General features: G+C 48.1%; 1 protein-coding gene across 2 annotated transcripts in view; it reads left to right on the forward strand.

The window, feature by feature from the left end:
- GRID1 (glutamate ionotropic receptor delta type subunit 1) overlaps positions 1 to 20,182 on the forward strand; it is a 693,966-nt gene that overhangs the window by 417,118 nt on the left and 256,666 nt on the right. For both annotated transcript variants that reach the window (XM_059169718.1, XM_059169719.1), the window contains exon 5: positions 17,194 to 17,247. In XM_059169718.1, the coding sequence (XP_059025701.1) occupies positions 17,194 to 17,247 (54 nt within the window). The remainder of the gene's footprint in view (positions 1 to 17,193; positions 17,248 to 20,182) is intronic.

Here is a 20,182-nt window from a genome sequence, read left to right on the forward strand (position 1 = left end):
CAGGTCATGATCCCAGGGTCCTGGGATTGAGCCCCACATTGGGCTCTCTGCTTGGCGGGGAGCCTGCTTCCCTTCCTCTCTCTCTCTGCCTTGTGGTCTCTCTCTGTCAAATTAATAAATAAAATCTTAAAAAAAATTACATCCTTAACACATGAGTAGGATACTATGATAAAGAACAGAGAACACAAAATGGTAGCTGAATATTTAAAAAATGTGGCAACTGCAATTGTAAAAATCCAATTGAAGAATTAGACAAAATTGGGGAAAATAAAACTGAGGGTAAAGTAGTATAAAATGAGAGAGAAAAGTTGACAAAAATGAGTGACTTCATCCAAGAAGTTCAGAATTCTTCTGAGAGAAATTCTGAAGAGAGAACAGAAAACAGTGCAGAAAGAGCAAATGTCAAAGAAACAAACAAGAACATGTCTCAGAGCTAAAGGACCCGTGTCTCCAGACTAAACAGCTCTACCAACCATTTAGCTGTTAGCCAAAATAAGTGAAAAGAACCCACATATCTAAGGAGTGCAATGACAAGTTTCAGAAGACTAGGTAGAGAGGGGCAGGCAGAGGGAGAGAGAAGAACAGGAGGAGGGGGAGGATGAAGAGCAGGTGACATTAGAGGAAGAGAAATGAGAGGAATCAGAATGGCATGAAGAGGCTTAAGAATAACACTGGATGCTAGAAGATACTGGAGAAACACTTTCTGTGGAAGAATTCGGATAGTCTATAGGTACTAAGTGAAACAATCAATACGGCAACAACATCTATTTTAAAGGTGGTATTTATTTATTTGAGAGAGAGAGAGCATGAGCAGGGGGAGGGGCACAGGGAGAGGGAGAAGCAGACTCCCCGCTGAGCAGGGAGCCAGAGCTTAATCCCAGGACCCTGAGATCATGATCTGAGCCAAAGGCTTGACCTACTGAGCCACCCAGGTGCCATTATGGCAGCAAAAATTTTTGAAAATTCTATACAGGCAAAGACCAAAAAATTTATACCTCATGTATATTTTCTTAGGAAGATACTCTAGGATGAGCTTCAGAAAAATAAAAGCCAAAAAAAAAAAAAAAAAAAGGAAAAAAGAAAAGAAAAAGAAACAAGAAGAAGAAGAAGTAAGCAGTAAGAGGCACAGAGATTCCAAACTGCCTGGTCACTCCACCTGAGATCAAAGTTCCACACAAGAGCCAGGGAGACAGGGCTCTGACTGGCCGTCTCTGAGGGGTAAGGAAACTGAAAGACTATTTTATATTGTTGACCATTGGGACCCATGTAATATAGCACTTGTATAAATAAATACAAATTGAGGCAATTGTTGACCCAAGAGAAGCAGAAGTTATATAAGCAAAGAAATAAAAATCATAGTCTACTACTTGGCTTAGTAGGGAAGAGTATCCATTGTCTGAATAGCATCAACAGTTTTTATTTAAAAATTGTGGTTTAAGTATATGGGGGATATTGGGACAGGAAATGAAAGGATGAAGGAATATCTTAGAAGGTAAGTCCTCATTCCCATATCAGGAGGGTATTGGATAATGCTGATGTCTAAAACTAAGCAACCAAGTAAAACTGTGAACATAAGATTGAAAAATATGGAAGTCCGTCTCCAAGACATAGTTAATAGAGTTACAAGTGTTTGCCTCTGGAGGGCAGGACTGGGAGCAGGGTTAGGGCCAGGAACTGCTTTCAACGGAAGGCTTTTAATACCACTTGATTTTAAAGTATGATTTTGTATAGAATAATAGGTATATAAACTGTGGTTTAGTATTGCCTCAGTGTGCTTTGAAATTACTCCATTTCTTTTCCCTTAAAAAATTGATTATGTTCTTGTTTAGCATGTTGGTCTTACTAGTGTTTGATATTCAGATTTTAAAAAATAAACACTATTTTCCCTATTGCTTGTAAAACATTTTAAAACGGAGTTAATAGGAAATGAAAGGAATGTATTCAGGTGCTAGTGGGCAGCCCACAAAGGTGGGTAGGAGGATGGGAAGTCAGAGCTGGGACATGGCCAGTGTCACTTCTAAGTCTGGATAAGACACCGTCATTGGACTCATGTAACACTACCCTCATTGCTGGGATTAGTTTTTCAATTAGATCTTTGGGTCACTTTCTCACAACTCAGAGGAATTCACTGTGCTAAGCTTCGGTCCTGTGCTGGCCTGTGTAGGCTGGGGAGAGGGACCTTCTCCTCCCTTTGCAACACCTTACCTCTGGCCAAGATACATACAATGGGAGTGTCCACAAATCAATGGTGTTCTGATATTGGGTGGCCAACACCCTACAGCTGTCTCTGACTCCCATATGGGACAACTCTATTCTCTTCTTCCAAACTGCTGAGCTCCCCAAACCACTGGGAACCTGCTCATAGAATCTTAGAATATACTGAGAACCAACCATCACTCTTGTCTCTCTCTCGGATTTTTCAGATGAAGAAAATGAAGCCCAGAGAAGTTAAATAACGTACAGGAAAAGCAAGAACTAGGACCCAGGTCTCCTTCACATGGAATGTCTCCCTTCCCTAACCACCATGAGGCTAGCCTGATAAAATTCCCCCCTTTAATAAATCCACCATGAAGAAGCAGGAAGAAGTTCCAGAGTGGTCTGAACATTTTGGATAGAGTGGCAGACTGACTCCAACAGCATGAAATTTATAAGGATAACGGAGAGTCTTCCAATTATGTTTAGAACCCTCTGGATCAGTGCAGGGTATAGAGGGAAGGTTGGGTGTGTGCCGTGTACTCTCCAAGAAGGTGGTGGCTTGGCTGGCACCAGTAGAAGCAGTAGTGGTCCAAAGGTGAAGGTGAAGAAGTTCCTGTCCTCCTGCCATGCGTGCCTGGCTCCCAGCCTCTACAGGTTACTGGTCCTATGGCTGGAGCCACTCGAATGTGTCTGTAGATCAAGCCAGCCACTGCTGGTTCTTATACCGGAGGATGGGGTATCTAGGTTAACTCGATATTGTGTCATCTGCCTTGTCCTGTGCACCTTCACCTTTTGCCTGGGGTAAGCCCTTAGCTTACCCCTTCCTGTTCACTCCCATGATCATCTATTTCTCCCAAAGTTCTAGGACTTGCCTCTCTGAGTTCCCTCTGTCCAGGATGTTATGCCTGAATTTATCTTCCTCACTGAGCCCACTCCACCTTCTGCTTTTATGCGATCGCATCTAGCTGTCATGTCAGATTTCTTTTTGTCCTTCACACTTCACTCAGTTTCCAGCGGATTACCGTTTCCTATTAATGTTTTCCTTCTAAACATTTCATACTCCACCCTGTCCTCTCCAACCAGGTGACCTCACTCTGTTCTGGCCCTCACTACCACTTTTCTGGACCACTGGAACTGCTTCCTGGCTGATTCCCTGCATTTCTTGTGCTTGTGACCTTCTCCTCCATGTGGCCAGTCTGTCCCATCTGAATCCAGATGGACCAGATCCTTCCCATCTGCACATCCTCTCCTGGGCCTCTGAGGCCTGGACTACCATTTACCCCACTCTGTACTGTTGCCACCTTAGTGTCCTGTGAAATATCCATGTGTTCCTTGAACGAAGAAATTTATTGTTCTTGGGAGATAGGTTTGATAAACATAGGTTTGATAAACATCAGCCAAGTTTGATGATTTTCTGTGATAGAAGAACTTTTCTGTTAGTGTGCTTCGTGGTTCTTCAAGGTGGGGAAATAAATGCATTGTATCTCAGACTTTCTGACCACAGTTTGTTTGTTTGTTAGATCTTAGGAGAACCTTTAGTTCTGTATTAGTTTGTATTAGTTTGCTAGGAATGCTCTAAGAAAGTACCATGGACTGGGGATTTTAACCACAGAAATGTATCGTTTCATGGTTCTGGGGTCCAGACGTCCAAGATCAAGGTGTCGGCAGGTTTGTTTTCTTTTGAGGCCTCTCTTCCTGCTTTGTAGATGGCTGCCATCCCATTGTGTCCTCACATGGCCTTTTCTCTAGGTTTCTCTTATCCCTGGTGTCTCTTATTCTTTTCTTATATGGACACTAGTCACATTTTATTAGGCCCACCCTAATGGCCTCATTTTAACTTAATCTCCACTTTAAATACCTTATCTCCAAAGACAGTTATATTCTGAGGTACTGGGGATTGGGACTTCAGCATACGAATCTGGATGGACCACAAGGTAGCATGTTACATTCCAACATTTCTGTTCGTGTCCTCCGTGATTCTCCAGGGTGCAGTCAGTATACCTCAAATTTCCTGAGAATAGATTTTTTTTTTTCTTAAATTGGAGAATTCTTAGCAACTCCTAAGGCTCTTCTATCCCACAGTACATAATCTGGGGGCTCCTGATTTACGAGATAAAAGCTCGGCTCCCTGGCGTAGGGCCTGTTGTTCGGGACCTGGCAGTATTTCAGGTCCTAGCTCATTCCTCTTGCTACTGATCCTCTCACCTTTGATTTTGAGCCACAGAATGATCAGTAGTGGGGATACTTCGTGTGCAGATTCAATTCCAGCTGATAGGCACATAGGCCAGACAATGCCACATTGGCCTTGTCAATAGGCAATGGGCCCAGTAAAGCTTGACATGGTAGAGAAAGTGCTGGCAAGAACGTGTGCATGGTCTCAAGGGCTTCTCCACATAGCCAGCCTGACCTCTCTAGAATGCGGGTCTGACCATACCCTTCCCTGCAAGGCAAGAAGAGGTTCCAAAACTGTCTGGTCTCTGACAGACTGTATAGAATAGCGATCTGACAGGACAGGATAGGGAGCACGGCTTTCAGGAGCTAGGCAAGTGGGTGATGGTTTTGTCAATACACTCAGGGAAGAAAATGAAGCTCTAATTGCAGACCATAGAGAAACATTGATTAGTAAAGGTCAGAGGAACAGATCCAGGATTCTTTACACAAATTATATTTTCTGTAGTACACTTTATCCATGAGCTAAGAAGTCTTTGTGGCTAATTTTGAGTATAATTGATTTTAGGATCCAATCTTTATTCATAAGATGTGAAGATGTGACTTAACCACCACTCCCTAACCTAATGCCCTTTCTTGCCTCCAGGCTTGTACATGCTATCTCCTCAAACTGGAATGCTTGTCTGCCCCGCCACTGCCCACCCCCAACATGGGGACTTCCACTCTCCAGGAGGGAGTTGGTACCTGGTTCCTCGTTCACTGGACATTCCCTGATCACTGCAGGTTCTCCTTTTATCCTGTACAATATTCTCTCTGTGTGAAACTGTCTCTCTAAGTAGGCCAGAGTCGCCTCAGGATAGGGCCCCAGACTTCCTTACTTCCTTGTCTAGATTGCATATAGCACCTGGCATCTAGCAGGAAGCCAGGTCCACGGTTTTTCAGTGGGTGGGTAGATCCTGCTGTTGTCTCTTGCACCACTGGTCATGGATTTTCTTGAGGTTGACACCTGCTTCTTTGACTTTTTAATTCCATGATTCCCTGAAGTGGATGGGTCCAAAAAAACCTGTTTTTCTCCTCTGGGCCTCCTCCTGCCTTGCTGTTTCTCTAGATCAGGCAAATTCCTCAGGAAGCCTATGGGGCGATGTCCCTTTCTAGCTTGAGGCCTCTAGTCCTTCCCCTGAGCCCAAACCAACACTACTTGGCACTTGGCCTTCCCCCTGGGCTATGGCCAACCTGATCCTAGGGAGTACAGAGCCAAAAAGCATCAAGTCTATACTGAATGACCACAGGGGAGGGCCTGAGACCATCATGAGCTCCCCATTCTCTGGATCTGGTGGCACAGGTAGCTACTTCAGAAGTGTTTTGTCTCCTTCCGTCGTTAGTTAGGCTGGACTTCTGGTTTCCCGGTCCAGACAGAGATGATGTTGTTTGTCTGTGAACCCAAAGAGCTGGGTTGTCAGTCATTTCCTGGTTTGCTTTCCTCTTCTTTTCAAGGGGATCAGAAAGGGTCATTTTTAGGATTTGTTGCAAGAAACAGTGCCACTATCAATGGAGAATTTACATTTTGGAATAAGCACCTGGGAGGCCATCTGGAAAATCTGGTCACGAAAGCTAGAAAGACGAGTGTGAATCTGAGGTAGGAATTTGAGAGAGATGTGATAATGGCAGTCCTGGGCATTTTGTGTTTGTTGATTCATTGGTGTTTTTCTTTATTTGTGCCCCACATCCCCCTACAAAGGTATATGAAGTGGAATGTGTGTGTATGTATATATGTGTCTGTGTGTGTGTGTGTGTACACACGTGCACACACAGATGGAAGTTTTGGGGAAGTTCAAGGCTTAACATTGCCCTGGGGGCCAGAAAGGGTCACCTCCTGCCTTTATGTCTGTCACCAAGATCATCAAAGTAGATGAAACTAGTGTGATGCTTCCGACCTACAGCTCTAAGACAAGTGTAGGACATGGTTATGGTGAGTTTTCTCACTGCCTTTTCTACTCTAGATACTGAGCCTAGAAGCCCTGTGCTCCGAGTTTTCTCTTCAAGCAATGCCATTCCATGTATAGGGCCTTTCCGATGGCTTTGTGCTGGTCATGGGAGTGGAGGGTGGGACAGGTCAGCCACACCCCTGCAGACAAAGTATATTTATTTGGCTTCTTTGTCAAATGTAGACTTGTAGCCACTGAATGTAGAGTTATGTGACTTGAACTTGATTGTTGGGCCCAGAGGAGTTTGGGCAACACTGAGGTTCTTGGCCATGCCCAGGTCTGGGACCCAACAGCACAGATGCATTGTATTTGGAGAGAAGCTGTCTCAAAGCTGGTGTAACAGTTTATATTGTGGATTCTAAAGATTATAGATCCTCCCCTTTCTCTTTTCACTGAATTTGCAATAGCCTCTCCTTACTCCCCAGGACCTCACAGTCCCACCCATGGCCTCTCTGAATTACTTTAAATGGGACGAGAATGTCGAGATACGCTTCATGCCCCCTTTCCTGTGCAGAGCACCTCCCTGACTTTCCCATGTCACAAATCAGGGACTTGTTTCCTGACAATTGCCAAGCCAGAGAACTCCTCCCCAGCACCCTGAGGAAGAAGCAGCTCTTGTCTCCAGAACTGAAAAGAAGATATTTTTCTTTCTATTCCATTCTCCAAAGAGTCAGGCTCATAAAAAAGAATACAAATTACACCCAGCAGTTCTTATCAGCTTGGTAAAGAATTGCTACTTTCAACTTTATTGCCTTAAAAAGAATTCAAACGCTTCCATCTTTTAAAAACAATTTAGGTTGAGAAAAAGAATTAGATCCGTGTGCAGAAGTCGCTTGCCTGGCAGGATTTGAAGGGGTCACGGCATTAACCTTGAACGCTGATGCTTTAAATGAGTAGCCCAGGCAGTGTAAATGTTCTCCCGGTGGCTATGTGCTGTGGGTCTGGTCTCTGGGGCTGACAGCCACACGAGGGGGCAGGCTGGGGGGGCCTTATGTGACCCAGCAGCCCTGGGAGGGAGTTTTCTGCCCCATGCCTTCCCTTTCTTCTTCAGCCTTTGATGCCGTGGGTCCCCAGAGCCACTCTTTGGATGCAGGCAGTGCTGTCTCAGATTCTAGCATGAACGTCCAAATACTCATGGGAGGGAGAAGAAAACATTTTTAATCAGTTTTGGACTTTGCTTTGCTTATATCTGAAAATCACTTGAAGCTGGAGCAGAATAGCAGGTTGTATGAGAAATGGCTCAGCGCAGCCACCTGCCACCCAAGAGCTGTGTCCCTTGGCCTCTGGGGGACCATGTCATGAGATTGTTCACAACCCGCTGCAGAGGCTGGTGGCTGTTCTCTCCAAACCGGAGCGTAAATAAGCTCAGAAGTGATTTGTTCTATTGTGCATCTTGGTTCTCGAAAGAAATGCTGCCATAGTATCCATGCAGCCAATGGCAGGAACACCTTTCTTTTGCATGACACAAGATCTGATAGAAAACCTGCTCCTGTCGCCTCCCGGCAGGACAAAGCCTGGGCGTCTGTGAGAGTGTGGCTAGAACATAGAGGGCCTTACTGGGCCTCCGTGTTCTCCAGATGGCCGGGAAATTATGGACCACTTATTAAAATCCGAGTATCCATCATTTGCTACTCATCGGCAGCGCCTGGCTTTACTTCTCCAAGTTGCCCTTATTAAACAGGTCGTGCCTGTGAGCAGACTCCATTTCATTTTTCTGCTGATATTAACGTTTCCTCATAAATTGTCCTCATGTAGCATATTCTCACTTTTTATCACAGTAAATTGCACTTCCAGCACAGCCCTGGAACCTGTCTCTATTTCATCTGAAGGATCCACAAATGATCTGTAATGAATCTTCATCCCCGGAGGCTGTGGGCTAGCACTCCTGCCCTCCGCACGGAGTGGGAAGGCGGCTGGAAAGAGCTGTTTATCTCAGACTTGATCAACAGTTAGGACCCAGGCCAGGGAGGTCTAATGATTGACTAAAAATTGTTCAGTTCTATCAGATTTTTACATGTGTGTAGTCAATTATGCATGCTTTTTTTTTTCCACTAACAATGTAATAGTTTGAGATCAAAGGCAGTGTAAAAACAAAAACAAAAACAAAAACAAATACCACCTAACGATGTATACCCTCTCGCCAGTATTACAGTAATACCTTTTAAAATGCCGCTGATTGACCAGACTAGTCCGGAACTTACTGTGTTGTTAAGCAGAATATATGGGAGCTTGCCTCAGGAGTTTAGCACAAATGAAGACACAATTATATCCCCATAGCAAGGCTCTGAAATTTGATCATGTTTCCATCCACTTCCAAAGGTCACGATGTCTTGCATTTATCCACCTTTCAAGTTCACTTTGTTTCATTTCACCTTCTTTCAGATGTGTCGAAGAAGGGTGCTATTTTCCAATACAGGAAGTACTTTGCACAGCACAGTGTTAACCAGAAATCAAGTGCTTATCCAGACTGTGCAAAACAAGGACACAGGTCCCGTGTGCATGGGTTTCTGTGAAGGCAGTACCAAGGGAAGAGAAAAGGAAGAGTAACCTGCTTGTCAGTACCCCCTCTGGCTATTTGGGGCTTCCTTTTTTTGCCCCTGGCTTTTGTCATTCTCAGCTTCGGGGAAATATGCAGAAGTGTGGGCCCACCCATTCATTGGTTCCATAGACATCTTTCAGAGCTCCTTGTCTGCTCATTGTCTGCCAGGTGATGTGTGGGGAAGGGTGTCTAGTCCAGGCCTTAGGCCTTAGTGAGGGCCCCTCCCCACAGCTAACTAGAGAACCACCTGATCGGGGTTTGGAGGGGTGGGGGGGGATGGGGTGGCAGGAAACTACAGAATCCGAGACCAAACTTCGCAGAAATCCCTGTGTCTTCCCAGATGTTCTATCCAGGCTTCCTCACTCTCTGCATTGTCTCCCAGCTTGGCTCTTGCATTTGTGTGAAACATCCCCAGAAGTGACCGGAATGGGTTTGTCTTCACATTGGCATGGCACACACTAGAGGGGCTGGTCATGTGCCCTGGTGACACTGACTTGTGGGGAGCCTTTCGGCAGGTCTCGCCATCTGGCTGCTCAGATCAGAAGCCTCTTTCAGCAGCTCATCGTGAGGACTCACTGTGTGCAGGGCTTCCCTCGGGGTCTGGGGAGAGGAGGTGTTCAGAAAGTGCAGCCATTGCTCCCAGTCTACAGATGGTCCTTCCCTCTAGCCTTTTCTAGCCAGCACCTTCCCTGAACTCACAACAGCAGGCTCCGATTCCCCTCAGGCAAGGCCCTCTTAGTGTCCCCCAGAGCTGTGTTTGGAAGCGACACAGGCTGAGTTCTGCCACACTTTCTTCCCCAGATGGCCTTGTGTGGCTGGGTGCCATTGCCCCATCTCTGCCACCCTCCAGCAGCCAACCTGCCCACCAAAACACACATGCTAAGTGGCATGTCCGTGTGCTCAGGGGACTGTGATTCCTGCTCCCGCCGGGGGCCAGAGCCCTTGGCTTCAAGGAAAACTCCAGGAGAGTGGGGGTGAGGTGGGAACGCATGACACATGCTTAGTCATAAGGGGCTGTTTCTTGGGAAGGGGCTGGGACAAGAAATAGAAAGGAAACCCACATATAGGTCAAGATTCCTTGGTGGGACTTAGAAGTAGGGATGGGCCCGTAGTAGGAGCCACCAACTTGGGGAGAACATTAAGGCATTTTCCAGTGAGAACAAAAAGATGGGGCTAAGGTAAACAGGAGAAGGAGCTGGGCAAGAATTTCAGGCCCTTTTCTCAGGGAGGCAGGCCTCTTGGATGCCCAGAGTGACCAGACATAGTTCAATGATGGCTGTCCTTTATGGGTTTCCTTGTGGTTCTGTGCTATCGCTTCTGAATGTGGGGGCCTGAGCATGGCAGCTGCTTTGCTGATTTCCTTATAAATGGGCTCCTCGATCACCCATGATCTTGTGGCCGGCGACTCCCCTTCTTTGCAGATCCGGGGCACCACACACCCTCACTCTCCAGAGGCGTGACAAGTACAGAGAGAATTGTTCCTAAATAGCATGCTGTTGCAAAGGCTGTGGTGGGTCTTTAAAGTTAGTATGCTACCCATCCTTGGGAAAATGCCAGCTCTGCGCTCCATGGGGGGAATGCTCTGAAATGTTACGAGTTGGGATTTTTAAAAGATGCTAATTGTTGACAAGTTTTCATTATCTCAGGCTCCCAGTGTTGGGGGGTGCCTAGAGAAGTGGCCAACAATTAACACATACATAAATAATCGGTGGCATTTGCACTTTGTGGAATAAATCCTCAGCGATGCGCTGGAAGGCTTCCATGTGGAGGTTTTTTTCCACTCCATTTGTGATTCCTTTAGGCCAAGATAAAGTGAAACGGGCTCATGCTTAAGAAATGCGGGTGGCATAATGGTCTCAGGCTGATGAGTAAAAGTTAACCTGGAGAAGGAAGGCATTGTTGCTTGTCACGGGCATTTTCTCCACTATGAGAAAAAAGATCATTTTGTCCCTATTGTCAGGGGCCGGGCCCAGGCCTGAAGGCTTGTGTGTTTGCCCTGACAGCTGATGAGGCCTTTTGAGGAACAGCATGACCGAGAGAAAAGAACTCAAGCTTTGGAGACAAGTTCAAGTCCAGCTCCTGCCAAGTACTAGTGGAGGGCCCTGGGTGAGCTGCGAGGCTAGATCTAGGTCCTGGCTCCCGTCCATGGGAGGGGAATGAGAATGCTGCCTGAGTCAGTAGGCTGTGTGAGGAAAGGGAGGGGTGTGTGTTTTGGAGTGGGGGAAAGGGAGTATTGAAGTATCTGGAGGGGTGCTTGACCAAAGGAGATGGCTCAGACTCGGTCCTGGGTAAAACAGAGGCCGGAGGCACTTCCTGCAGTTGCTAAGAAAAACTGTCCTCTTGGCCTCTTTTTAAGCATTTGGATATTAGAGCTGATCTCCACCTCCATATGGCCAAAGGGACTCTCCCATCCTGTCCATGCGAGCCACCGTGCATCTACCATTCCTGTCAGCTCTAGGGGCTGCTTTCTGTCTAGAGCTTTAGGGAGCTAGGAGCTGGACTTCGGTTTGTACCTACTTCTCTATGGAAGTTGTGGAATCAGGGTGGCTGAGGAGCCAGGACAGGATCCAAACGTACCCTGGCCCCCAGGGGCCCTGCAGGAGGGCATGTTATTGTCCTGTGTCACTTATATTCCAGCTCTGTGATGCACTTGGCCATGGGAAAACTGCAACTGGCCTGTGGTTCAGACAGGGGCTGCTGCTCCTGCAGAAGGGGACGTATTTTCTTCCCCAGGTATGGGAAGGACAGCTGCCTTGCACTTCCTTAACCGATGTCTAGCTGTGACAGTGTGTGCTGGTGTATGGGTGTCAGACAAGTGTAGACACCTAGCTCTGCCTCTGGAAGGGATGCCCTCACCACTGGCAACCTGTGTCCACCATTCCAGCCCTTTCTATGGGCTGCGTGCCACAGTAAGCATGTGGAGGGGGGTCTCCTATTGAAAGGGGGCTCAAACAGGAGTCAGCTGAACCTTTGGAAGTTTTTACCTTCTCAGCTCTTCTTCTAAAGTTCTCTGTTGGCCAGTCTACTGATGGACACGAGAGCTTGGAAGTCAATCACTGATGGTTTGGCAAAGTCTTGCAAGACTCACAGCAGCAACTTAACCAGGGCTGCCAGTTTGGGTCTACCGAGACATGGTTCCTGCCTCCTGCGGGGTCCAGGTAGAGAACCTGCAGTTGCTCAAGGACTCTGTCACCTGTCACCGCATTGTTTTGAGGATTGTCCCATGGCCAGGGTGCCCAGCTCTGGTAGAGAAACCCAACTGCAGGAATGCAACCTCCCTACTTGCTGGAGGCGAGTGATTGGAGCCCACCCTGGCCAGAAAGCCAGCTGCACTCCCTTCCCCACCCATGGAAGAGAGGGCCACCCTCTATTTGCCTGGTTAGCTCAGTGCTTCTCTGCTCATGCTGATAGTGCTACAAAGCAGACCTGCTGTAGTGCCAGCGTGAAGGGAAGCCCCACGTTGTGCTGCCTCAAAGGGTCTGTGGAGTCATGGCAGAGACAGTGCTCATCTCTGGCCATGTTGTGTTTATTGTCAGTCCTCTTGACACTGTTGGCTCCATGATGGCACGAATGGGGCTGCTGGCTCACACCTGCCTTCCAGAGAGTTAGGACAATAGCTGGTGTGAAGCAGGCACAGTCTATTGAGTGAAGGATGGAATGGATGAGACTATGTACGTCTACCCATTCAAGAAGCCGCTGAATGATGAGCAGGCTGGAGACTTTTGAGTGGAAGGAATGGGAGGGACCTTCCTGTTCACTGCTTATCTATAGTGAGCTCCTTTCCGGGCCAGGAGCCTCATACGTAATTTCATTTAATTCCCATGATAACCCCAGGGTGGGAGGTATTTGTCTCAGGTTGGGTTCCCGGAAGCAGACTCTGAGGCAAGGATTTGTGTGACAATGATTTATTAAGAAGTGTTCCCAGGGGAATTAAAGGATAAAAGAAAGGGAAAGGCAGCAAGGGAGTGGGAATGTGGGACAGGGAAATGAAGGAAGCCGGAGTGGGTGTGCTTGCAAGTGACGCAGTTTGGGCGTGGTCCCACGGAGAGTTTCTGGACCCAGTGGCACTCACACGTGGAGCAGTCTCATCTGGGAACGGGGCAGCAGGGATCTGTATATGTGACGCTATCAGTCCTCCATTAGGGGTGTAAATTCCCAGGCAGCCTGAGAGCTGCGCAGGGTTCCAGCAGCCGGAGCCACGGGTGCCTGCCGCTGGGCGTGAACACACACAGGGAGCCAGTGTGCTCAGAAACCCTAATGGAATTGGGGGGGAACGTGGGCAGAGCATGGAGAGCCCTGTTGGCATTGGAACACCTTAACAGGCGTGGAGCTGCCGCTCAGGGAGGTGGAGTAGCTCACCCAGGAACCCATGGCTAAGCTGTGCCAGAACTAGGATTCGAACACGTTCTGCCTGCCGGCTTCTCCCGACCCCGCTAGCTCTGCCATGGAAGAGAGGGCTTGGCTGCACCTGCCGCAGACATGGCTGGGGAGGAAGATGGAAGGATGGCACTTAGATGGCGAATTAGAGGTGCTGGGAGGGACACTGCCCACTGGGCTGTGAGCATTTAGGGCTCTTCCCATGGAGCTGGCAGCTCTCCAATAACTAGTTGGGGGTGGGGGTTGGAGAGAAGTGTTCCTTCTAAATCTGCAGTAGCTTCTCCTTTCTATCTAGCCCAGCTTCTGTGTAAATTGCATCCTTTGGAAAAGGCTGCAGCCAAGCGCTATTTATCTCTGTGTGGGGGAAAAGAGGCTTAACAAATTAACGGAGCTTAATTGGTGAGGAAAGTAGGACAAGAAAGTTGGCCAGTTGTCCTATGGGGTTTTCTGATCAATTCTCTCCATCAATATCTTTCATGCGTGTATCTGAGACCAGGTGGGACAATTCCTGAGAGGAGCCAGGGTCCCAGCTGTTCCCTGGGACTTCCCAGCATCTGTGTCATGTCCTCTGCACGATGGGAATCTTTGGGTAACAGAGGACCGTTCACCCACACAGGTGCATCTCTACCTTCAGATTTGAGGAACTTCCTACTGCGGAAGCCAAGAGGCAGGGTTGAAACGATGAAATAACACAGGACCTCAGGCAGATCGCTATTCCTGGTGCACCGGCCTCAAGGAGTGGAGCCCCAAGGTCTGCATTTTTAAAAGGCCCCTAGGAGATTCCTACATGTGGCCAGACTTTCCAATCATTGCTTCAGAACAGCTGTGCTGAGGGAGTCTTGCCCCTCACCTATGGTCAGCCTTCCTGCTGATTCTTAAGTCCTTTCAGGGACATGCTGTTCCCCTTCCACTCGGGCACATCCCCTCCATGAGACCTTACTGCTCCCGAAGCAGCCCGTTCCATCTTGAACCACTCAGAAGGTCAGAAAGTTCTCTCTTCTATTGAGCTGATACTTCCCTCCTTGGTTCCTGGAGACCTTGGTCCTAAACCAACTCTGAGAGCCTGCGAAGAGCAGCTTCATTCTCTCTCAAACACGACAGTGCTTCATGTGCCTAGAGGTGCCTGTACTTTCCCGGCCACACTCCATGACCAAATCCTGTCTGCGGTGTCCCACGTTGAGTGCGGTGGCCCAGTCGTAGGTGCCCAGCCCCTGCCTTTCCAGGGCTCCTTACTTGGCAGTGTGGCTTCCAAGTTTCATCTCCCCAGATGCCCTATTGTTCCTGGAAACCAAGGGCTTTGAGCTCAGCCTTGTTAAGCTGCCTCTCTTTAGAATCAGTCAGTGTTGTAGCATTTTGAGATATAATGACACGCTCCCAGTGCTGTGTCCTATACAGATCTGTTGAGCGTGTCGCTGGTGTCCTCCACGTGAGCATTAAGGGAATGCTGAGGTGTTGGCAATGGAGGCAAACCAGAGCCCAGCAGAGTGCTGCAGCATGTTCCCAGAGCACCCTGTGCCCACGCCTCCCTCCCACACATCCTCCCCAGGGCTTCGGGCTTCTGAAGACATTCCTGAAGGTCTGTGTGGGGAGGCTTTGGGCTGGGTGGCTGGGACTGAACCTGGAGGTGCTCTCTCTTCCCCTCATCTGAGAGTCTGAGGCACCTCAGAAGGCGGCTGGCCTGAAAGTCCTCACAGCTTCTGGGGAAGGGGGGCTGGTGTATAGAGTGAGTAGAATGGGGAGAAAGTATCTTCAGGACATGGTTCCACAGGGGCTTGGCATCTCTGGAGCTCCTTTCTTCCACATACAGGAGAGAGAACACTTGAGGCCTTCTTCCTGGGGTAGGGGACGGAGCAACCTAGGCATTCTTAGACATAACTCATTTATCCTGAGGAGGAGAGTGTTTTGAGGGGGCATGGCTTGTGAGGAGGAGCACTTGTGTGGCTAGAGAAGATTTTCAGGATCCAAGCATGTGGGCGAGTCAGTGAATAAGGGTGGAACCTGCAAAGCTTGGGGATGACCACTTCCTGCCTCTGCTTTGTGGGAAAGGCTTGGGACTGGGATGGAGGCCATTCCATTTTCTGTATATACTGCTTCTTGAGATTGAGGACTGAAGATATTGGCAGGAGAGAGGAAGCAAGTGTTATCTAATTTTTTATTGCTGAACAGAGACTGGAGTGGCTAAAAGACAGCCAGTGACGGGAGTCCCCTTCAAGCCAAGTCTAGACTCCCCTCCTCATCTGTCTTCATAGGGGCTGGCACCCTCTCACTTCTGGAGAAGGAGAATTCATGTCCTCCTCCACAGATGGCCCAGAAAGACTCCTCTGTCCACCTCAGTGTTGTGTGGGAGCTATCTGTGAAGGACTGGGCTGCTGGAGCTGGCTGGGGCACTCCCATGGGCTCTCTTTCCACATGCTTGCTGTCTTGGTCAGCAGACCAATTCATTCTCCATGTAGATGAAGTCCTAACAGAAGCCCTGTGCACGGGCAGTGCAATGGTCTAGCTCCCACATATGGCTGGGTCGCTGGTGCAGGCAGCGACCTGCACCCCTCTGTGCCTCATGGTTAAGAAAAATGGGTCATATCTCTGTGTACTGGTGAGGAAAGATAGTCTTGATACACTTATAGATAAAAAAATGACAGATGCAACCTGATGTGTAGGTCATGATTCCAGTTTAATAGAAGCAGGTGCCTGATAGGTGTATGTAGATATGTACCACAACCTTCTAGAAAGGGACACCTCGAACAACCTCTGGAGGATGCATGCAAAGGGATAAATGGGGCATTTTCACCAATTTAGCATGTTTTGAAAAATTTGGGGCAGGGTTTTGGGATGATTTTGAACATTTTTTTCCTGTATTTTTGCAAATAAAAAAAGTAATAAAAATTACATCACACACAAAAACTTACATCACAAAAGTACACACACGCAAAGAGGACAACAATCTGATAGCTCTCTCCAGGTTCCTAGATGACTTGGCACAGTGCCTGGTACTCAGCAAGTCCTTGACACATGCTAACTGGGAGAATTCTTACGGGACATGCTTGACAATGACCGATTCCTTCTCTCCTTTCAATCTGTTGGATTTCCAAATAAAGGGGGGTAAAAGCACCCATAAAACACCTGAAAAAGAATAAAAAATGGGGTCCTATCTGCCTTGCCCTCTTATCCTTCCTTCGTGTGTTCAACATCAGTATTCATTCACATATTGAACACTATGTTCTGGTTATGGTGTAAGGTTCTGGGACAGAACCATGACCACCCAAGATGCGGAGACCCCAACTTGGTGAAGTAGATTGGCAATACGAAATAGATAAGCTGCTAACTATTCACATACTGAAATTGGAAGTGCGATCAATAAATAGAGCAAAGTGCCAGAAGAGAGAATGATGGAGGGGGGTATCACCACCCAGAGACAAGAGTGAGTCAGTTCTATGGGTCTTTTGTGGTTCTTTAGAACTAAAGGCAGCTCTCAGCCCCAGCAGAGGCACCTCTGAGTCCCAGGTGTCGTTCAGCATGGCTGGATGAGGTGCCATACGTCCCTCGTTCCAGATTCCTGATACTCTAGCCTCTGGCAATCCTGAGAATCATCTCCCAAGCTCCCCTCTAGAAAGGTGCTCTCCAGGAGAGGGGAGGAATGCCCCAATCTGTGGTGGCCTTGGGATTTCTGCAGGAACCAGAGCTTTCGACGTGCTCAGGGCTGGTGCATGAGAGCTTGGAAGAACAGCAGGAAATCAGATGTCTGTGTTCAGATTATGCGGTTTGTAACTAAGGCAGCCAGAGCTGACCCCAGGGGATAGTATGTTTTGCAAAGAAAAAAATCTCCAAGAGCAATGTTTATCAAACCCCGTCTCGGCAATCATCCTGCATGTCTGCCAGCTTCTGGCTTGCTTCTGTTCATGTTTGGTTTTTTTTTTTTTCTCTCTGCAGGCTGTGGAGACCAACCTGGCTTCCAAGGACAGCCACTGGGTCTTTGTGAATGAGGTAAGAACCCCAGAAGGCCGAGGGGCACAGCCTGCACCGAGCCCCTTCCCCTTGGGAAAGCTCAGGGGGATGCTGTGGGGCCCAATTCTGCCCTGGAGTGCTGGAATGAATTCCAGGGCTCCACTGTAGCACACAGGGGTTCAGAGAGTTGGATGTGACCTGCTGAGATGCTTACCTGGAGCAGGTGGGAACCAGAGGAGTCAAGGCTGGAGTAGATGAAGAATGTAGAAGCCGAAGGGCAGTGGCCTCAGGCATGGAGTGTGAGGAGTGAGAGAGGGCAGCTGGTCAGGGATCAGGGACTGGAGCAATTAGGGCAGGTTAGAAAATGGGGCTGAGAGGGGGTGAGGAAGAGGAATGAGGAGGGGATGGAGGAAGCTGAATTTCATATAGGAGGTTGGAGGTGTGTGTGTTACTTGGGTGAGTGTGTGTATGCATATGAGTGCATGCGTGTGAGAGTGTGTGAGAACGTGTGTGTCAGCCTGTGTGTGAGCACGTATACGGACATGCATGTGAGTGTGTCTGTGAATGCACACACCTGTGTGCAGCTGGAGGGGGCAGGAATCTGTATAGCCATTTAAAGGAGGTAAATTGGAAAGCGTCTTCTGTGACAGGCCATCCCACTGCTTTGGGCCCTGGGATGAAGGGGAGCACCGATAGTTCACTGTGGCCTGGTCTGCTCTTTATCAGTGCCCCGTGACTGGTCCTGGCCTCCTCCACACTATGGACATGACATGCAAGCGGCCTGTGACCACCCACCCTGGCTCTCCTCAAGAACCCCCTGTGCCCACATGCCCATTTGGGAAACACCACCAGGGCAGCCTGTGTGACCCCAGTGTGCTGTTAACAGAGCTGATTCTAGAAGGTAGTTCCTGGTGCCCCTTTCAGCAGGCCTTGGGCCCTCAGCTGCTCCTAAATTAACTGATCAATTTCTAATGGGCTCATTCGAGGAGATGCAAAGTTTATTATGTAGGCAATTTATTCTTTTATGATGTGTGTTTCTTCATTAGCTCAGTGCTCTATGGTTGAAAGAGTTCTGGGTGGCTTATTTTAATAATTTTATAGGTAGTATCAGATAGTAACTCTTGCAAGGCCTACTTTTCATGGCTTTTCTCCATAAATTCACATCTAATTAGCTTTTCAAGCCAGGCCAGTTGGAGACATGCATGGTAACTGTCCATTTACCTTGGGTTGTGGATAGTTGTGCTCCTAATGAGGAGGGACATGGTGGCCACCGACCTATTCTTCAGAGCCTGGTGGAGTGCTCCTGGGTCCTGGGGAAGTTCTGATCCTCTGGGCTTCACCAGCTTCTCTCCAGGTTTCTCAAAGTCTGGGTTCCTTTGTCCCAGAGAAGGGAGCATTTCACGTGCCTCTTAGGGCAAATGTCTGGTGCTGGCTGCAGTTTTATGGTGACTTCTCCAAACCGGATAGCCAGTGTCTCTCTGTTGCCAGTCTTCAAAAATAGCTCTACTTTTGTTTCTAATTTGCATTTTTTTTCTTCCCTGTATCTGACCCTCTCCAGGGTCCTCTGTCCCTCCTGATTCCTTCTTCAGGGCTGGGGGTAACTTAGGCATGGCTTGTGGTGACATGCCCGCAAGGGCATTGCTGTGGCAGCTGGACCCCAGTAAGTGTTACCAGGAAGGGTCAGGTGTGGACACGGATATCAGCTACACTGGAACAGCCTCACCCAAGAAGATTGCTACGTGACTCCCTTGGCTACATGTGTCCTCCTCCAGAAGTGACTTCTCCTGCTTTTCGGCTTCCTTTTCTATGGGGAGGCTCTTCCTCTTGAGAGTGAAGGATATAGCCTACTCTATCTTGATCACCCATTATGTGCCAGGCACTTGTCAGGGCATTTTATGTTTGTCCTCAACAACAATCCTGTATAACAGTTATTATCATCCCCATTTTACGGAAGGGAAAGAGCAGGCTCAAGACGTTAAATCATTTTCCCGAGGTCATACAATTATTCAGTGGTGCATCTGGGACTCTGCAGGAAGACTATCTGACTCCCAAGCCCTTTCTGCCAAAGGACGTCATCATGCACGAGGCCCTGACCAAGATCCTTAACTTGTGTTTGGGGTCTGATTCTGTAAGGCCAGCAGGTAGGGCTCAGGTATGCCACTGATGAAGACACTCCTGGCTTTCTTGTCAGCTCATGGACGTTCTTGAAGTTTATGATCTGAAGGTTGGTTCCCCCTATAAAGCTTGGACCCTTGGACCCCAGTGTGGTCTCTAGTTAATGACCAAGATGTTCTCTCTTTTTTTTTTTTTTTAAAGATTTTATTTATTTATTTGACAGAGAGAGATCACAAGTAGGCAGAGAGGCAGGCAGAGAGAGAGAGAAGCAGACTCCCTGCTGAGCAGAGAGCCCAATGCGGGACTCGATCCCAGGACCCTGAGATCATGACCTGAGCCGAAGGCAGCGGCTTAATCCACTGAGCCACCCAGGCGCCCCCAAGATGTTCTCTTAATTGCATGTAGACGTATTGTCAGGATACAGCCATATTCAGAACTTCCCTTTCCTGTTACAGTCTAGCCCTACTGGAAACAAGATTCCTGTTACTCAGTTGATAGCCGATAGTCATATCATTCTGGGCTCTTTCTAAATACAGAGCCATGGACAAATTTTCCCAGTTGCTTTTCTGTTTGTCATACATGATAGGTAAAATAAGGTGGAAAGAAGAGAAGTAGGGGAAGTCCTTTGTGGTTCCAACATGGTCTCCAGAATTCAGAACCTCTCCTGGGGCCCCATCTTCTCATTTCTTGAACTGCCTCCCACTTCTCTGGAGGAAGTTCAGTTTGTCTAACAGGGTTGGGTTTATGTCTCTTGGTTCCACATCTTTCCACGGGAAGGCCTGCCCTGTGGTCCCCAGCTCTGCTCCAGCTTCTCTCATTCCTCATAAACTCTGTTCTCCAGTTTCTTGCCCTGTATCTG

Source organism: Mustela lutreola, chromosome 4, assembly GCF_030435805.1.
Source record: "Mustela lutreola isolate mMusLut2 chromosome 4, mMusLut2.pri, whole genome shotgun sequence".
Lineage (NCBI taxonomy): Eukaryota > Metazoa > Chordata > Mammalia > Carnivora > Mustelidae > Mustela > Mustela lutreola.